At 43.8% G+C, this 20222-nt stretch overlaps 1 protein-coding gene across 1 annotated transcript in view; it reads right to left on the bottom strand.

The window, feature by feature from the left end:
* Positions 1-20222, bottom strand: part of ARHGEF4 (Rho guanine nucleotide exchange factor 4) — a 232888-nt gene that overhangs the window by 110732 nt on the left and 101934 nt on the right. The window contains exons 3-5 of the mRNA XM_077785564.1: positions 13173-17696; positions 9195-9527; positions 3783-3912 (exon numbers count right to left, since the gene is read on the bottom strand). Coding sequence (XP_077641690.1) covers positions 3783-3912; positions 9195-9527; positions 13173-17696 — 4987 coding nt within the window. The remainder of the gene's footprint in view (positions 1-3782; positions 3913-9194; positions 9528-13172; positions 17697-20222) is intronic.

The following is a 20222-nucleotide window of genomic DNA, read 5'->3' as shown; positions in this document are numbered from 1 at the left end:
CTCCTCCCTCTATGAGGATATGACAAACCCTGGAGGTTTATGATCATGTGTGTGTCCCTGTCCCAGTCCAAAAGTTTCAGAGTCTCTGAGAAGCAGACTGAGGGGAACATCTCAGAAAGGGTAGCAAGCTGGCACAAGAAAGAAAAGTGTCTGCCTGTGAGGCATGGATAGCAGTTAAAGCAGGGATGTCAAGAAACTCCAGTTCTCAGACAATTACCTGTGTCTGTCTGTCATTGTGTTACCTTGAGATTGCCTCCTGCTGGAAAATCCCTAAGGAAAAGCTCAGAAATGGCAGCATATGCCCTAAATGTTCCTTCTGCTCTAGTCCCATGGGCTGGTAGCTCTCACAACCAGAACTGCCCCTCTCCTGGCTTCAGCCTTGTTGCAGCTACATTCTCACAGCTGTAGTCACTGTCCAAACAGCTTCCCAGCAGCATCCCCAACTATAGGCAGTCTTCAGTTTATAAATAAACAAATATCAGACTCAGAAGAGATGGGGAAGGAGAAGACAGGTCTCAAAGCCTAAAAGACAAACATGCTGGTCCACTGTTTTAATCCAAAACCTCGTTATCCTGCTACTGCTCTCTCCAGTGCATATTAGACCCTTCCTTCCCATCCCTTTCCTAGAGTGTCACAAGGTATTGCACCAGGTATTCAGAGGCTGCTAAAAAGCAGGAAAGCATTTGCATATCTACTTTAGGAAGTGTTGTGCTTTCTAAACTGGCAGTAAGGAACAGACTGAACGGTACAAATGAAGACATGGGAGTACCCAGACAATCAGAAAAGGAGGAGGCTGAGGGGGGACCTCATTGCAGTGAGACCTGCTCACACAGGGAAGCAGAGGGACAATGATCTCTTCTCTCTGACAGCTCGCAACATGACCCAAGGGAATGGCCTGAATTTGTGTCAGGGGAGGTTTAGGTTAGATATTAGGAAAAGTTTTTCTCACTCAGAGGGTAGCTGGGCACCTGGGCAGTGGTCCCAGTGCCAAGCCAGCCAGAGTCCAAGAAGCATTTGGACAAGGCACATGGTGTAGCTCCTGGGGATGGCCAAGGGATGGACCTGATGATCCTTTTATGTCCCTTCCAAATCAAAATATTCAGTGAACTAAAGGGAAAGACACTAGATATTCACCAACACTCCCTGCTGAAGGGCGTGTGCAGCCAAGAAACCTGTTCCAAAGTGTTCGGCGCTCCCCATGTCTGAAGAGAACGGCGCAGTTCGCTGCCCTGGGGTGCTGGAGGGGCTCACCTGTCCCTGCCCGCCGGGGGCTCCGCGCTGGGCCCGGCCCGGGGACAGCCCAGCCCAGCCCGGCCCAGCCCAGCCCAGCCCAGCCCAGCCCAGCCCAGCCCAGCGGTCAGAGCCGCCGGCCGGTGCCGCAGGCTCGGCTCGGGCCGCCCGGCCCCGCAGCGGGCACAGCGGGCACAGCGCGCAGCCCGCCCGCTCCTGCCAGCGGGGCACAGAGGGGAGCGAGGGCTCCGACCGCGGAGCGCAGCTGGCACAGCGTTGAAATGAAACCTCTCTGCACTTGTTCTGTTCCAGCGAAATGCTCGCAGCCCGGCCTAGGATAGCCAGGCTGTCCCCAGCCCTTGTCCCCAGCCCCTGGGGAGGTGCATGACAACGTGTCGGAGTTGTGCATGGCACCTCTTGGGCTGGGACCATCCCAGCCAGCATTTCACACTTGCAGAACTACAGAGGCCTCCATCCTCCATCCCTCACAGTCTCTGCAGCATTCCCTGCAAAAGGGGATGAGGTGCAGACTTTGGGAGTGGGAAATTTATCCATATTTTCAACATGGAAGTATCTAGTAGCATTGGATATACTTTTATATCCAGTGTCTTTTATGACTAAAGCATAGACTGGGATCATTAATAGAAGCAGCTGCAGCTTTGGTGTTAGAAATCTTAAAACTAGATTAAACTAATTGACAATTTATTTTATATTTATTTTACATGCCCTTCAGCTTTGTCAAAAGCAACAGGTATCACAACAAAGCTGTGCAAGAATCAAAGAGGATGTTCTGCTGGACTACTGTTGCCTCAATCTTAAAACTGACCCATCAGCTTCAGAATATGACTTCAATAACTTGCAGTTTTCTTCTCATGCGCATCCTACCACAGGCAGGACACGTGTCCACATTCATCTCCCCTAAAATGCTTCAAATGAAGCCCACATGCAGAAGCTAATAGAGATGGCTATGGTAGAAGAACCTCTGTTTCCTCTCTCCATCAGTTTCCTTTCCCAGGAGCATGGATTTGGTGGTGGAAAAATGATTCTGCTCTATTTCATTTGTTGTGCTACATTCACTCAGAAATTCTTGAGGTCCGGGCTTAGGTCGTGGTATGAAATTCACTTGTACCTATCTCAGGAATATTGTGTGAATCACAGATGATTCAGGTTGCAGGCCCCATTTCTAGATGGCATATAAACACCTACAGCACTGCCAGCTGGTCAGTCTGCATACATTTACTTCCCCTATTCACCCTCAGAAATTCATACATATCTTTTAACTCCCACGTGTCCCAGTTGGGAACAACCATGAAATTTGTCTCAGCTGTGACTCAGAATGTACTTCTATGACAGCAGTGCTCAGGGATTTCAGCTGATGTCAGAGATGCACAGACAGCTTGACAATGATGGGTTTCCTCCTGGGATTTCCAAGGAGTAAAGCTACAGCTTTTTTAATGCAGCCAGGGAGCTGGTCCTAAGCACTGGGGCAGCACCAGATGCTTGGGATAGCGAGTGATCAAAACCCTTAGTGCTGAGAGAGCAAAGGCAAGGCTCTCAACACCACAACAATAAATAGTTTTCTTATTTCCAGATCAAGCCTCATGGCTGTGCGTGAGCTGCACAAAGCATCAGAAAACAAACCAGTTTTGCTTGACAAAATACTATGATCATTCAACTCTGATGTAATTAGTTCAATGTTATTGTCCCTTAATTAGGTAACTCCAGCAGGGTTTAATCGATGGTACAGAGACCTTCTGAGGCAGAAATGGCAGTTTGGCACCCAACTGTGGCTGGCTTTTCCTGGCTAGGTTCCTAACTGCCAACAAATCCTCTGCATTCTGTTTTCCTTACTCCAGCCCAAAGTGCTGTGATAGAGATATCTGCAGTGTTTGGGCAGGCGCTGTCAGATGGAGAATTTAAAAACCTGGCAAAGATACATCTCACAGTTTAATAATCTGTGCAACTTACATTTTAATTCTGAGAAAGTGTCAGTCATCGGAAATGAAGCAGACATGATACTTCATGTGCACTCCTCATGAAAACACAGCATACTTGTTCTTTAGGGGGATTTAAAGTACAGGAAGCTTCTATCTTTAGAGGCTCACTTAGTTGCTTTAGTGCCTAATTAGCAACCTGAGAGGAACCTCACCATACCCACTGTAGTGCTCTCCAGCAAACACAAGGCTGAGCCTATTTCCTCTGCAGAAACCTAATTCAAGAGTATAATAGAGATGACATCATCATAGGTGAGACAAAGTTCTCATGAGAAAACACAATGTTTCTACATCAAGCATACCATCATTGCAAAGTGATCTCTTGTTCACTAAAATCTGACCATGCCTTTAAACAGCACCCTGCTCATCCACTCAGGGAGAAAAGAAACCCGAATGTGAAAAGCACATGAAAAATTCAACTCTAAAGCAGATTTCTGCTAAGACATGGATGCAGCAATCATCATGAACAGGTTAGAATGCTTATCACATAGTTTCCACATTCAATAAACCAGAGCTTAAGTCTGTCCTCGTTCCCACCCACCAGGCCAGCGTACACACCGGGAGCGGAGATGCGCCGTTTCCAGCCCACGCAGTCCAGGCCTGTCGGAGTGCTCTGGGAAAACAGATGCAGCTTCAGTGGCAGGATATCAAAGGCAACAGGAGATGTGATGGATGGACTTATTCCAGCCTGCAACAGGACAGGGAAAACAAAGGCAACAAACATTAAGTTTAGATGCCCTGTAGGACAAAATACAGCATTCATCCCACAGGACCTCTTCCCAGGTCTGATACCTGCCCATGTAAGTAAGCAGTATGTTAGTGGACACACGTGGATGATTATGGCTAGAAACATTAGAAAACAGTGAGAAGGCAAGGAAAACTGCAAGGTGATAAGAACAGAAGTGGACAAGCACGTACTGGATTCATACTTCACATACACACACACACACACACACCTCCATTCACAGAAAGTTTCACTCCTCTCTAGTGGAGGGGGTTTCATATCACTACAAGGAGTCATCCCCTCAGATACAAAACTATTCCTGAAGCCTTGTGACTAATAGGTCCTCTTCTGGTATTTAACATGAAAATAAAGCTTTTCCCTTCAAAGATTTATTGGTACTAGTCCCCAGCCATATAGAATGTGGATAACAACATTTTTCTCTTCAGCTAAAGGTACAAGTAAGAATTCGCACACTCTCCTCTACCTGGCTGATTGACTTAATAAAACTTATAGAACTTAATAAAACTTTGAAAACTCTATACCACTGCCAGATCACATTGAATTACTAACTTTTGCTGGTTTAAAGGGGAAAACATAGAGGTACATACACAAAACTCATGACCTCTTATACCGAATGTAGTAATTAAGGCATGCTGCAGATATACTTTTATCCCTTTTTCCTTTTCTCTCTTTTCTCTCCTGTGGCTGCCACATGCAGAAAACATCAGTGGCTGAGAGATCAGCTGGTCAGTAAGCACAGACAGTTTTTCATCTCTATCACCATTGTCCCTTTCCTTTTGCCAATGACATTCCATTACAACATATCCACCTTTCCCTGAGCCAGGAACCTGGCACATTGAGGACTCTCCCTCTCCTCACCAGCCCACAGCATGAAAGTCTGCTGACCAGCCTTGATGCTGAAACCTCTCCTGTAAAAGGCCATTAGCCAAACCCTCCTTTCCAGCACACAGCACTCACACAGCTGAGAGTGCTGCTGCTCCATGCCTGGTTTGGTTTTCTATTCCTGGACTTAACTTTCCTGAAACAAAGAGAACACTGCCAATACTTTGGCACAAATCACCATCTCTTGAGGGATAGCATGAACCCTGTTCAAATTAACCTGAGCAGTGCCTGTTTTTCTAGAAAAGTCACAGCAAAGATCCAGTGGGAACACACACTCTTCTGGTGACAGTGAAAATCAAGCTTACTGGGCCACAGCTCTGAAAATGTCAAAGGTAAAGTCTAGGTTATTTACATGAAAGGTGATAGAAAGCATTATTGTTCTGTTTAAGACTAGACAGCAGAACCCTGGCCTAAGGCTGTTACAACTGCAGGCTTCATTGTTATTAATTCCTGGGACATCAGAGCAAATTTTGGTACAGGCATCATTTGAATCCTATAGCATGGAAGCTTGTACAACCCTAACTCAGGAGAAGAAGCATTTTCAGCAGTGTTAGCAACATGTGGGCAGGGATTTTACAACCTACAAGGGAGAGGATGAGAAATGAGGGAGCAGACCATAGTAAAGGTCCTCTCTCCTGTATTTTCTACCAGAGGTTATTTCTATGCTCTTGTGCACAGCAGTTCAGCCCCAGGCATAGACTGGGTCTCTGTTGTATATCCATGCCTTGTCAGGTGCACACTGGGGGGAGATGTTTCTCATTAAATCTCCTTTTCAAAGCATATTCATTTCCCTCTTATCAAGTCTATCTGAGTTGTCCACAGTGCTCAAAGCATGGTACTACACAACAAAACTCCATTTGCTCTTATTTTGGATGGGGTAAAATCAGATTTGTAGAACTAACACTCAGGGCAATGAGCTAAAGATCTATTTTTCACTGCTTCTCCTTTCTCTTTCAAAATAAAAGAGCTTTTCCTGCACGATACCCCCTCTGGGTATAGCCCCCTGATGGGCCTTTTAGGAATCTCTCTAATTTGGCAGTGCACAAACTGTGCTCAAACAAATGCACGTAGAAGCCATGTCTGTGCTTCTATTGCTGTGCACTCAAGAAGCATCAAGATTAAGAGCCAGAGTTTAAGTTTTTGTCAAAACAGGAAAGTACTGCATGGCAATAGACAGGCAGTTCAGAGCAAGAATAATTCCCAAAAGAGAGCCCGTTGCCATTACAGCATTCCATATGTCAGTGGTTTGGGGCATTGTCTCTGCTCCAGTTAGGGAACTTCTGCATTAAAAACAAGGAAAAGGCCCCAGGCTACAGCCTGAAACACATCACCATGTGAAGGGCATAGCCTATGGACAAGCAAAAGAATATAGATTCATCCACAGCTATGTTTCTCTTCTTCCCCTTGGGGTGGGCAACATGGGGGGTGTTGTATTAAGACTTTAAGGCCCAACATCAGAAGCTGCTCAGCTTGTTACTGGCAGCATCTGATTATAAGAGACGGCTGGGTCAAGCTTTGAGTTTGACTGGGAAATTACACAAGCTGTACTCATTTAAGGAAGCAGAGCAGCTTACTGGACCCAAGCAAAAAAAAAAAAAAATTACAATATATAGAATTGTTTGGAGCTGCCATTTTAAATGTTTTTAATGTTTTTGGGTTTGTTTGGTTTTTTTTTTTTTGTTTAGCTTATAGGTAGTTTCTTGACTGTCCATTTTTCCCTGTCCCAACTGTCAGCCCTCAGAGTAATCTTATATTTCCATTATGCTCCTCTCTGTACATTGATCTGAATGATAGTGGGATCAGAAATCAGCACTTGAATAAGCAAGAATTCCTCTCTGCTCTGCCCCATTAAGTTATTTCCCCAATATTGCAGCATTACATCACCTTGTGGGCTGACCTGATCTTAAAACAATGTGACTTGTCACAACAAAAGGCACTCATCCCAAGGCAGCCGTGTCAGAGAACATCAGACTTGTAATTTCAGCTCTCCAAAGCCCCATACAGTCCCCTTGTTGCAGTCACAAAACCACAATAGATAATGAACATCTTACAGAGCTTATTTTGGGATAACTTGTTCCTTCTTATCAAAAGGGATTTAGCATCCTTCTAAAACTGCCCTCAAACACTTCAGCTTGTGACAGCACTCCCAAGACACTTGGGAGTATGAATAAACCAGCACTATTACAGGACTAGAGCATTGCAAAGAATAAAATACTATGAAAATGACACTGTGTGGTTACCATTATAAATAAAAAGCACAGGCCAAGAAATTCAGTTATATGGGCATAAAAGAGAGACTTTGAATCCCCTCAGTCCTCTCATTTTGCAACAAGCATTTTGCTTTCTTGGCCTGCCTACAAAGATTAATGTGTCAATAACCTACATAACACAAATGGACAAAATCAGTAAACCCCAAACCTACCTACACACTTCTACCCAGAGAGGAATGAACCAGAAAACCAACTGAGGCCCAAGAGCCCCCTGGGCAGGCAATATTCAGAGAGGCCTCGTGGGCACAGGGGCAGCTGCGCATCATCTTGCAGCTGATTGCAATTTAGAGGTAAGTTTGCACCAGAAAATAAGGGTGGAAATGCTTAAAGGAGAAGCTGTTTTCTGGCAGCCTCCAAATGTGCAGTCAATCAGCAGAGCAAACATCATTCAAGCTGTGTAATCTGATGGCTCCAGGGGAAGCTATTGAGGGAGCTGGTCCCTCCTCTTAGCAGCCTCAATGCTCTCAGTGCTGGCCCACATGCCCTGCAGCATGGGCTAGATTTCCATCACTACCCATGCTTGTCGAGGAATTGTGAGAAATATTTTTAGTACGTTTCACTGATTTCTGTTAATCCCTGACCCTGTGTAAGCCAGGCATTCACTTTTACTAGCCCACCTCATCCCTGCACAGCAAGAGCACTCAGAACTTCAGCCAAGGTAGAGAAGTAACCTAAGTCATTCAGTTTTTAAATTTTTTTTGTCCTAACACACATAAACTTCAAGAGCAATACTCATTGTCTCCATCACATAGGTAGTAGGGAGCTGAGCCAGGGGAGCATCCTCATTGAACTGAGAGTGGGAAGCACACCAGAGAATCATATCCAGCACTCATCCACGCAGCAACTGGCAACACTTTGTGTTGAAGAGCCCAAAACATACAAAATAGCACAGATTTTTAATCTCTTTCCTTGAGAAGAAGAGAATGGGGGGCAGTTTTCAGAAGCCCTGTTTCTGGGATTGCCCTGGCTCACTGTCCCAGGTGTCTGTCAGTTTGATGGGAGCTCTCCCAGGTGGACAGGTTTTCCCTGGGCAAGCCAAAGTTTCCCCTTCACCATTCACAGAACTATCTGTGCACATAAGCTCAAGCATATTCTGAAGTGGTGATAGGACAACTGAGGCCTCATCTCCTCTCCAAAATTGTAATAACATTAATGTAATAACAACAAGAGACAGGCAACCAGGACAACAAAGAGAAAGGGAAACCAATACAGATAACAGACCAAAACAGAAACCCCTGAGGTAAGCTTTTATTTGAGTAGCTGCTACGTGATTTCAAGCTTGATCAGAAACTTTCTCAATATTATTGTGAGAGGCTTCATAGAGCATCCCTTGATCTCATGTCTTTTTTCCCCAGAAGTATTAGGGAAGTATTCTTTTGTATGTATTAAGGCTAATTTTGGCTCTTGGACAGAGATTTGTGACTCTCCCTGAAGGGAACAGACCTTAGCTCTGACTCCAAAAGTAACAGATGCCATCAGTGTGAGTCACAACAGCCACAAAGTTTTTCACAAGCAATCATAATGCTGAACTGAAGGTCTCCCTCAGTGGAGAGGAGAATATTAATAGCTACAAATCCAATGGCAATGTTCTCTTGAGTGTTTCACAGCAGGAATTTGCTTCAGTAGGAGTTGTGGAGTTGGCCTCAGATACAAGGGAAGTCTAATTTAGAAGTCTGTTATTAAAGTTATAATAGGGCAACACCACAGGGCACAGAAGGAGATTTCATCAGTTTAATTTATATTGATTTAAGGAAACTTTGATTTGCTCTTTGCCTTCCCCATCACTCAGCTCACAAAGCAACCTGATTCTCTTGCATTCTATTTCCAACATCTCGCAAGGCACGAACTGTTTGATTTCAGAAGCTGAGAAACCCACCACCTTCAGAGGTTATCACTCAAGGGCCAGTTTAGTGTTTCTGCAGTCTCCACAGAGTACCAGGCCCACAGAAACACTGACAGAAGTGGTACCAGACAAAGGGTAAGGACAGGAATATGATGACAGCAAAGAAAGGCAGGCGGAGCAGAGAGGAAGACAATGCCAGGGAACAAGAAGGTCGGTGCACGGCTTCTTACTTGTGAGGGGTCCTGTGGGAGATGCTGCAATTGAACCCCTCCCTCTGGCTGTGTCTCCTTCTCTAGCTTCCTTTTTTGATTCCTCTCCATCCAAACATCATCGAAGCTGAAGCACTTATAGAGGGGTTTGGGTCTCTTCCTCCTCCTCTCTGGGATCTCCTTGGCTTTCTCATCTGGAGCAAGGAAGGAGAGCCTGCGGGCTCTGCTCTCCAGGGTGGAGACAGGGCATGGTGGGACCCGGGGGGGCCTCCTTTTGCGATGGGGAACCCATTTCTTATTTGGCCTCTTTCCAGGTGCTGTTTGACATGGCTGTTTAGACTCCTGTTTTACACACTGCAGGTGAAAACACAGGGTTTGTTGGATGGAAATTTTGTTTGCTTCAAGTCAGTTTGAACAGAAGATGGCAAAGCCCTGTTACTCAGCCACAGAACTAGTCAGAAGAAAACACTTAGGAGCACTCCACCCTGAAGCAGCAGCTCTGCCATCCTTTGAGGGTGCAATAAACACTCCCTGTGCTCAGGACGGTGCCCTGTTCACCCTCGTTTTAGATGGCATATCACACTGACATTCCAGCAGGATTTAGGTCACTCTGTCTGTATAATATTGTTTACAAAGACAGACCATGTCTCTGAAAATAGAAAAATGATCTCTTGTCTGTCTCTGGTTTTCCAACTGTACTTCAGTTACACAATGTGAAAAGGCTTTGTAGGTCTGATATATTAAGCCCTGTGCTTCCTGATGTGCTCTTTACACTTTCCATTTTATTTGTTTGATGCTGGGCCAAAAGTAAGGAATTTCACAGCTTTGTCCTTCACCCCCATTTGAGTGGTTGCACAAAATTACAGTTTTTATACTAGAACAACTTGAAATCAAGTGTTCCCTCAGGCAACCAGCTACTACTCCAGGTAGCATCAGTGTGATACTCAATAATATTTGAGGTAGGAGATAACAACACTGGGGAATGAATGAACTCGGGAGTCTCATGACAAAAAAAATCCTGTGTCCTGACAATAGTATCCATCCAGATTCTCACAGATCACTTGAAGAACCCAAATAAAACAACCCTCAAACCATCACAGGCACTTCCTATCTATTTTCAACTAAGCAACAATTCCAGGTCAATTCTTCTTTGCCCCTTGTAAGACATGCCACAGTCTAGAAAGAATAGATTGTGTGGAAAAGGTGTTTTGTGCCTAACCTCACCTCACTGGACAGGAGCAAAGAGAACACGTGAATTCCAAACATGGGACATTTTAGGACAGTTTGCTCTTGTCTGCTGAGTAACACAATTATGCAAGTAAAATTGTGCCATGAACAGATTAATTAAACATGTAGTGAAGAGCCTGGCAGATGGGCAAACTGGTAATGGTTCTGTTTTGCTGTTTTCAGCATAAAATCTTTGTTCTGGAGGAAACAGGGAGAATGTTAACCATTAGCAAAAATGAGAGAGGGGCTGGTGTGTGCTCCACCAGGCTCGGATGAGTTACTTACCTGAGTGGCAGCCAGAGTGTCCAGGGTGAGCTGATCCAGTGCAGTTTGGCACAACACTAACACAGATAATTCTGACACTGCCATAAAAATACCTGCCTGGGGCTGGAGAATAAATACAAATCCCCATCTTGGAGGGCACAATAGGAAGTGAGCTCAAGAGCTTCACTATTACAGATACGTTTTGCACTAATGTCTTCACTCATGTGGAACAGAAAAAGACTTTTCTTCAAATTCACCAATAAACTGAATTTTATGATCTCTTTAGAAAGCAGCTACTACATTTCACAACAGCATGAAAAGGGAAATAATTCAATCTCTATCTATTTTAATATATTTGATGTTGTGTTTTGAAAGCTGGGACATTTGCATTAATTTCTAGATTCCAGCTCCATTTGTCCAAATTCAGATATCATACTCTGCAGCCTCCAGAAAAATCAGGAAAATGAAACTGGTTTTATATGTCTTAGATGCCATTTAAATTTTTTATGGTTTTCTTTGAATAATTTAATCTACGATCAATTTAAGTAATTATTTATTTGCTCCTAATGCTTACATTATAGCATGTAGACTTGCCTTTTCAAGGCTTTACACATGCCTCATCTCTACATTCTTTTCTAGATGTTCTTTTGAGCTGTAATTTACAGGTCAATGATTTTATTCATCCTCTGAGAGGCTTCATCTGTTGACAGTGTGTATAGTCCAAATCTCTTGCTTTTTCCTAGGCTGCAGTCTCTTGTTTGGAATGCAGTGTGCAGTATTAAGTTTGTAGGTTAAGCTGATGCCCATGGAACAAAAGATTTTCAAATAAAGCTAAGCACAGTAGGGAATAAAGCTAATTCTCTTCCCCTTTCCCCCCCCTGGAATTCTGATACTACAGCTCTCACTTCTCATACTGACACCCAAACACTTCTTTGGATTCCAGACAGCTTTAGAGAAAAACCCCAAACCAATCAACCAAAACACTTTCATTTGGGAATATGAGGAGAGGTTGAGAGAGCTGGGTTTATTCAAGCTGATAAGAGGGCACTAAAGGCAGTGTAAGAGTAGTCATCAATAATTTTGTATTTGTGTGGATAATGGAACCAAGCTCTTCTTAATAGTGCCAGAGAACACCACAAGAGAGTGGCCAGAAACTTCAGTTTGGAAAGTTCTTGTTGGGCATTAGGAAAAAAAAAAATTCTCAAGGACTATGTTTCCCAGAGAGGCAGTGAAACCTTCAGCTATGGAGGTTTTCAAGACTTGGCTGATAAAGCAATGGTTCTGCCTATCTTAGTTTGTTTCTATACAAAAAACAGGGAGTTTCTGTAAAAATGTATGGGGAAAGGGCAGGATAAGACCATCTTGGAGGGTATCTTAAAGGTTTAATGGAAGCTGAAATGTGAGAGGCAAAAGGCCACAGCAGCAAAAGCTCTGTGAGGCTCATTTGCTCATTGGAGTTGAACACAAGCAGCTCTCAGCTGTTATTAATTGATCAAGTGGTTCCAGATTAATGAACCCTCTGAAAATTGTCTGCTTCGGGTATGCAAAACTTCATGCACTCTCTCAAGTGCCACTTTTGACAATCTGCTCAAAAAAATTATTCTCCCATTTCTTAATGTCAAAACTTATCAGTAATAATGCTGAAAAAGTAGCATGGTCAAGGCATGTTCTGGGGTCTCAGTTACAGCTCAGTCTCAGTCACTCTGGGGGGTTGTGCTTAGCCACTGAAAGAGATTCCTAAGCTCCTAGCCACTTACAACTTGGGAAATCCTCTCTGGGATTAAAAGCCTACTGATGGAGGAAGTCTCTGCTTTTAGAGGTCTCTGCCAATCATTAAATCCCTACTGAAGATCCAATCTGTTCCATGAGATTCAGCCTGTGCAAAAGATTTAATGTGTTACCTGGATTAGAACAAAATACGACATGGAAATGAGACCCTGAGCCTACAGTTTGGGGGTTTTTTCTGTCTGCTATAGAAAAGGCAAAAGCGGACTTCTAGTAGCAACCAAAAGGTACTTGTGGTGACTGCAAAAGACACATGGTACTTCAAAAGATAGCTACTCATTGTCTAAAGAAAGTGATTTTACTTCTTAAAAAGTGACTGCTAGCCATAGGACTTGATATCTTTGCTGCCTTTCACAATGAGAAACTTACTTACTATACACCAGTTACAAGGCTCAATTCTGCCTTAAGAGGGCTAAAACTCAAGCTTAACACTGGAGATGAACACAGGATGATGTCTGTACAATCTTTAATGGTGTTGTAATTGCTCCATTCCTTCAGGTTTTTGTAACAAATCCTCCCTTTAAGAGCTCATCAATTCGTACAGTCTTGAACAGAAACAGAAAGATAGTAGTGCCACCTATCTTAGACCAAGAGGAATATTTATGCACTCATCTAACCAACAAGCCATTGAGCCATTGAAGAGTTTCACTGGAATTCCTAAACCATAGTAAAGCAAAGACAGCAAACCCAACCACTCCCTGATCATTCCATGACAAAACTCACCTCATCTCGGAGCATGTCACTAATGGAAGAAGCTGTGTTTAAGCTGATCTGGGATTGACTGCTTATGCCACTGTCATCCCTCTGGAAGTCATCCAACGAGTGTAAGAGACTTCCTCTGGGTTTCAGAGTCTTCGGTCTCTCAGGAGCCTCCAGACTGCTTTCCACTGCAGAGCTGCTCCCAAGAGAGATCATGGAAGCGGCACATACTCGCCCAGGATAACGGAAGTTCTTGTGCTGGGAAGTGGATCGTGAACTCTGAGGTTTGGGACTCATGGGCCTACAAGGCATGTCTTTACCATCAGAACTGGAGAGCTGGGGACATGATGGACTTGACTGACTAAATGCCAGCTGCAAGTCAGTGGGGCTAAATGGAGATTTCATCCAGTATTCCTCTAGAGAAGTATTTAAACTGTTGCTCAGAACCTCCTGCTGTTCATCACAGTCTGAACTCTGTGAGTATCTGATACCCAAGTCATGGGACTGTATTCGTCTTCTCCACACACGCGCAGGTAAAGAGACATCAACAGGCTCCACAGAGCTGTCAAAATAGTTGGAGTTTGTGAAGGAGCCATTATCTGTTTCTGTTTTAAAAAAAGTGGAACTATGCTGTCGCTCCTCTGGTGTTAACACGTGGCCACCAGTTGCATTAAGACTCTCCTGTGTGGATGATAAACTTACTAAGACAGGTCTTTTTAGTCCATCTGCCTCCTTGCTTTTTAGTAAAGCTTTCCAGGTGCTATGGCGAAGTTTGGCTTTCTCCTTTTCATTTTTCACTGATGCTTTTGAGCTTTGCTCAGTGTTTTCCTTTTCTGGACATCTAGACTCAAATAAGCTTGAGAGGGATTTGTGTGCCAAGGCCAACCTCGTCCTGAATTTCTTACCCTCAGGGGTTTTGTTTCTTTTGTGTTCATTTTCAGGGAATGATTTTTTAATCCCTGAATGCTCCACAGTTTCACTGTCATTGTTTTCAGATGAACCTGAAACTTGTCGATCTACATCTTCCATCAGTATCCGACCAGAGCCAGAGGCCTTCCTCAGGCTTAATCTGTTGAAAAATCCTGCAGGTTTCTCATAAAATAAATCATCATCATCTGAGTACTCAGAGGTGTAGCTTTCCTTCCTGTGGAAGACTAAACCAGAAGAACAACTTCTGAAAGACAATAAACTTGCAGTGTCTTCATCATCTTTCCCAACATCCAGCTCTTCCATCTTTGCCTTGCTTCCAAAGATATTGCTGCTTCCTTGATTTTCCCATGAGGCAGGCTTAGTTTTCTTGAAAGATGTCATTTTTGGGAATACTAAAAACCTGGAAACTTTCCCACTATTCTCATTCTTTGATGGCTTTTGTACAACTTTATGAAGACTGCTGTTACTCCCCAGGATGTGGGATGAGTTCTCATCCAGTTCCTCGCTGTTGGTGCTGCAGGTGCTTACACTGTCAAGGCCCAGCATGAAAGTGCTGTGGGTCTCCCTGTTGAGAGACTCATCAAAGACATCAGACACATCCAGACTCAGGGCACTGTCTTTGCTGGGGCTAGAGGTGTCTCCTGCAGGAGAGCCCTCCTTTCCTTCCCTAGGAGAGGGTTCTTCACAAATACCTGTTTCTTCCTTTGAGCCATTAGAGATTTCCTTTCCTTGCCTGCCTACTGCTTGTTTAGAGACCATGCTGGGCCCTTGAAGGCTGACACCAGCACCATCTCCCTGCCACACACTGCTTACACTGCTGCTCATTTCCACTGTCACTGCCCTGGTAATATTCAAACCTTCCTCTGTGCTTCGATGTGCTTTGAATTCCTCTTCCTTAGACACCTGATCATTGCTTCCTCCAGGGTTTCTAAAGCCTGACTTTCCTAACTGTTCTGTCCTGAATTCAAAACCCCTCTTTGTTCTGCAGGGCTCTTCCTCAAAGGCCATCACACCACTTCTCCCCTGTGATTTTACAGGGCTGGTCCTTTCAAGGCTGACACCAGCACCATGTCCCTGGCACACACTGCTTACACTGCTGCTGGCTTCAAGTGTCACTGCATCAGTCACCAGTGCCCTTGCCCTGCAGGGCTCATCCTCAGAGAGCCTCACACCACCTCCTCTGGGGGATTTTATGAGTGATTTTTCACATGGATCTGTCTGAATTTCTGCAAGAAGTGTATCACTACCTAGTGTTACAGCAACATTCCTGAATTCCAATTTTGTACTTGCTACTGCAGAATTACTACAGGTGAACCCTAAGGATGAAACTGATTCTGTTTTCCCTCTTTTCTCTTCTGAAATTTCTGGTTTTACTTCAGCTGCATCCCTACCAGAGAGTACCTCTGCACTGCCAGGAATGGGGTGGGTGGCCAGAATTAGTTCTTCACACTTCCAGCTTTCACTCAGAACTCTTTCTGGCTCGCCATGAGCTTTACTGACAGTATGAGGAGGAGACAGCAAATCCTTGCTCATTCCATTTCCCAATGTTTCAGCTACCACTTTAGTAGGAAGGTTATCATTCAGTGTTTTGGACTGTAATCCTTTCTCCTCTACAGAGACTATAATTGGGGCAGGCTTTAATTCTGGAGTAGCCATTAAATCCCTTCCCTGCCTTATATAATCTGATCTGGGAGTCCTGTCAACAGCAAAGACACTCTCTTCATCCTTTTCTTTATGAATAGGATGTTCATTTGTTCCTAGCTCTGAGTGGCTCCTTAAGGCACCGGTTTTGCCACTTGCATTTTGTTGCACTGACTCTCCATGCTCTGCCCCTCTGTCACTGCCATCTGGTTGTGTTGCAGTATCCAGGACTTTCCAACCAAAGCCAAGACCAGAAGAATCATCTGCCCATCTTTCTCCTGCCACAATCTCCATATCTGACAGCTCAGATTCAAGGCCATTCTCCTTCAAATGTTTGTGCTGTATTGCACTACTGGAAACACAGTTTACACAACAATCACAGTCTCTGCTTTCCACACCAGCAGGAACACCTGCATGTGAAGCTGCAGGGCTCTCAGTGTCACCAGTGTCTAATTCAACATCAGTATCACATGAGAACCTGTTTGCTTCCAGATCTCTTTCAGCTTTGTGCTCATTGTTTTTTGTCAGTTCCTCAGCACTTATTGTCCCTGGACCACAATCCAGGGAAGAGGATTTTTCCTTTTGCTTTGGATTGTCCTCACAAGCATCACTCCATGTTAAGCTGTCAGCACAAGTACCAGCTGGCTGTGGGCTAAGGCCACATGTCTCTGATTTAGAGTGCAAATTATCAATGCACTGGGGAGCTGCTGGTGGTTGGGAAACCTGACACACCTTTGAGTTTGTGTCAGTATCAAGAAGAGATCTTTTTATGCCAAACTGGCCCTCTATTTCTATAGCCTTTTCAGAGCTTACAGTTACCCTTCCTAAGTTTTTCCAAGTGTATTCAAAATCCAGCTCTTGAAGATGTAATGTGGAACATGACCATCTAAATTTGTCTGTTGGGTGAATACAGCTCACCACACATTCTGTTTCCCTTTGAGCATTGATATTTTCAGGTGCACTGTGCCATGTTTTACTTTCTGTAATCTCTGACCTTGTGCATGGTAGCTGAGGTTTTGGGTTGAAGCAACTCTGGTAGAAGAGCGAATCTGATGTCAGCATGGTCTCTGTACTTCCATGTTTTATCCTTTTATCTGAAGTGTCCTCACTGTCAGCTGAATTCCTCCTGCTGCATTTTATACTGGACATAGACTCTAATTCACACTTACAGTCAGATGTCTCAGTGTCACTTTTACAGTTAGGCCCATTTGTTTCAAAATGAAGATTAGGCAAACTACAGCTTGGTGCTGCATCTGACCGGAAGGAAAACTGCTGTACCCCAGGAAAAATCAAACAACTTTCTGAGTTTGCTTTGAAGCAGGCAATGCTAAATGCTGCAGGATGTTCCTTCAGTCTTGCAGCATTGTTTTCTGTAAATACTGAATTGGTAGAGGACTGCACTTCCCTGCTTTCTAACTCTGCCTTACTCTGCAGTGCTGTTCCAGACTTTCTCTTTGCCTGTGATAAAATGCTCTCTTCATAGCCTTGGCTCTCTGTGATGGAATTATCACTGGATAACGTTAGCTCTTCATCACCCAGTTCTTCACCCTCTAACTCTGCAAACTGGATGCCAAATTCAGTTTTGCTTGGTGCTTCTTTTATTTTGGAGGACAATTCTAGCTGTACATGCTGGGTGAACTCTGGTTGCCTGGAGCTCTTCAGTTCATGGAAGGTTTCTGCCTTTTCTTTGGGAAGATTGCAGCACAGGGGGTTTTTTCCAGTAAACAGGCAGTTTGAATCTGAGCAAGCATTCCCAGTTATGTCACTGGAAAGGGATTCTGTGTCTGATGCACTCTCATAAGGCTCAGTTTTTACATCTGACAAAGATCCACTCTGATGTGACACGGTTTCAAAATAATCTTCATCTGTTTCTTGGCTGGATCCACGGACCTCCAGCTCCGTCGTGCTTGGGGTAGAAGAACTCAGATCGTCTTCAAACTCTCCTTCACTGATGTAGTTTTCAACTGGCTGTGGGGTCTGTGAATAAACAAAAAAGAATGATTTAGCAATGACATCCCACAGCAGCAGGATAACATGAACTATTATTAGAAAAAGGACTTCAAAACACAATTAATTCAATACATACTGATGTCTTTGCAAGTTATACTCAATGTCTTACTTCTTGGCGGTCCTGGGGTCTTTCTATTTCTTGCTTCTTTTTTTTTCTTTAATGTTTCTTAATTAACCCTTTTTTAAATTTTCATATGTAATTATGCAGAGGCCAAATTTTACTTTTGGCCATATCTTTCACTACCTATTACCAAAACACTTTTCACATTCAAATACATCAAATTTAAATCATCCCTTGCCAGTAGATGTAGAAGCTCCAGTGAACACACCCTCAAATCTGGGAAGGATGTTTTTATGAAAAACCTGGGAAGTAATTCCCAGAGCTTGCATTACAGAAATGTGGCATAAATATATACAGAATAACTGCACTTGAGTAATCAGATATTACCCGTACCAAAACTTGAACCAAAGGTGAAAAAGCTCTTAAATCTCATTTTTCAGAAGGCTTATACCAGGAGCACTAAATGGATCAGTTATCAGAGCACATCCAAATCATTGGCTCTGAGCAGAAAGATTAAAACCACACTGTTAGTATTAGGAAATAGTTTTGTCACAGACAGCTGACCCTGGGACAGCCTCAGTCTTCTTTTCTTCAACAGAAGTCTGGACATTTCTCAACTTTGAAGCAGAAACTGAAGTCACAGCAAAGTGTCTTCAAAGTTTCCTGAGGTAAAAATAGTACTTGCTGTCTGTCAGCTTCAGGCTCAGCTATTGTCAGAACTTCTACAAATGCACCCAACTGAGATACTTGGCTGATTTCAGCTTCAGTCCATTCATATCTAGAATGAGATGCCACATAAATATAGATGGCAGCCTTTAACCCTAATGCTGGATGCCTCTTTACCCAGGTTTTGGTGAAAATTCTCACAAGAATGATTAGCATATTTTAAAATCTAAAAATTGATATAATGAACAATGAAAGACTTTTATTAAAAAAAAAAAAAAAGGCTAAGAAAAGCAAAGCAAACAAAAAACCCAAAAAACACCACAAGTGAATGGCATCCATCAAACTAGAGCACAAGAGCCTTTAGCCTGAGTTGCACGTCACATTCACCAGGGTGCTTTGTCACAGAGGAAGTGTCAGTCCTCAGAGGGGAAGACAAATTGCAAATCACATCAAAGAACATTTCACAGTTTCTGATTTTAGACTCCAAAACATAGCATCTAAATTGGAAAAAGAAAGACACAAGAATTATTTCCAAATGAGAATTTCTCAATAAGAAGAATTTTCTCTTGGCAGAAGAAGGAAAATAGAAATTGAATGGAGGAGGCAAGGGAGAGAATTCAGTACTTCAAAACAAGTCCAAAAAGCACTTCTGAACCTGATCAAATTACGCTGCAGTGGCAACACAAGTCACATAACCATCAGAGCAATGTGTCCTCTACTGTGTGCAGTCAGTGACACATGTAATTGAGGTCCTCCAATAATGGCAAATGCCAGTGTCCCCAGGACAGCAGTGAGCAGCAGTGAGCAGCACAGACCAGCATATCCCAGTGGGAGCAGTTGGCTCACACAGCAGTGAGTGCAGCAGCAGCTGCTCAGCTGTACCAGCTCTGGCTCCTCACCACTGCTCTGAACACAGATGTACAGACAGCAAGAAACTAAGATAAAAACTATTCAGGCAAGTAGAAGCAAAGTAATGAAGGTGGCCAACTGTACTCAAGGATAATTATGAATTAAATTGCAAAAAAATTAGGGCAGAAATCTCTTATGCTCCATCTATAATTCCAAAACATAGCTATGTCAGGATATTCATGCTGTGACCCCTCCCAAATTCATTATTTTTAATGGGTATAATACAAAATTATGCATTTAAAGCAGAAACAGAGGCCCCACAATTGCTTCCACAACTTGTGGAAAATAAGGAAACAACTTCTAGGGATGAAGGGCACCAAGTAATGCCAACCAGCAGTCTTGCACTGAGCCCAGGACTGAACACAAGCCCCAGTGCTACTGAGGATGGAACCAGTGCCAGGATGAGCCTGGCAGGGCCAAGTCTACCAGATGGAGCCTGGGATGGAGCTCCCCTGAGGAGCAAGAGGATGTGGAAGTTTCAGTTTCCACCAAGTCTAGCCAAGACTAGCCTAGAGCTCCCCTTTGTTAAATCTGACATTCATGAGCTCACTGAACTTGCCCTAATGCCCAGGGAAGGAATCCCTACAGGGCCAACAACCTGCATTTTGTACCTTCTGCAGGTCTCTCAGTGCCTGTGGGAGCCCAGACTTTGCTCTGACCATGTGCTCTGTCACAGGTGGTTTAATTTTCTCCCAACCTGTAGTGTGTGTATTTCATTAGGGTTTCTGGGACTACTTCTCACGGTGTTTTTCTGGGACTTCCCTGTAGAAATTGAGTTCAAAGGACTCAGAACAGAAGGGGAGGTTTACAATGGCCCTGTGCTCCCAACACAATCACAGGCTTGGGAACTGAATATT

The sequence above is a fragment of the Lonchura striata genome, chromosome 10 (assembly GCF_046129695.1).
Source record: "Lonchura striata isolate bLonStr1 chromosome 10, bLonStr1.mat, whole genome shotgun sequence".
Lineage (NCBI taxonomy): Eukaryota > Metazoa > Chordata > Aves > Passeriformes > Estrildidae > Lonchura > Lonchura striata.
Note: the sequence above shows the minus strand (reverse complement) of the source record. Positions and strands in the feature narration are given on the sequence as shown.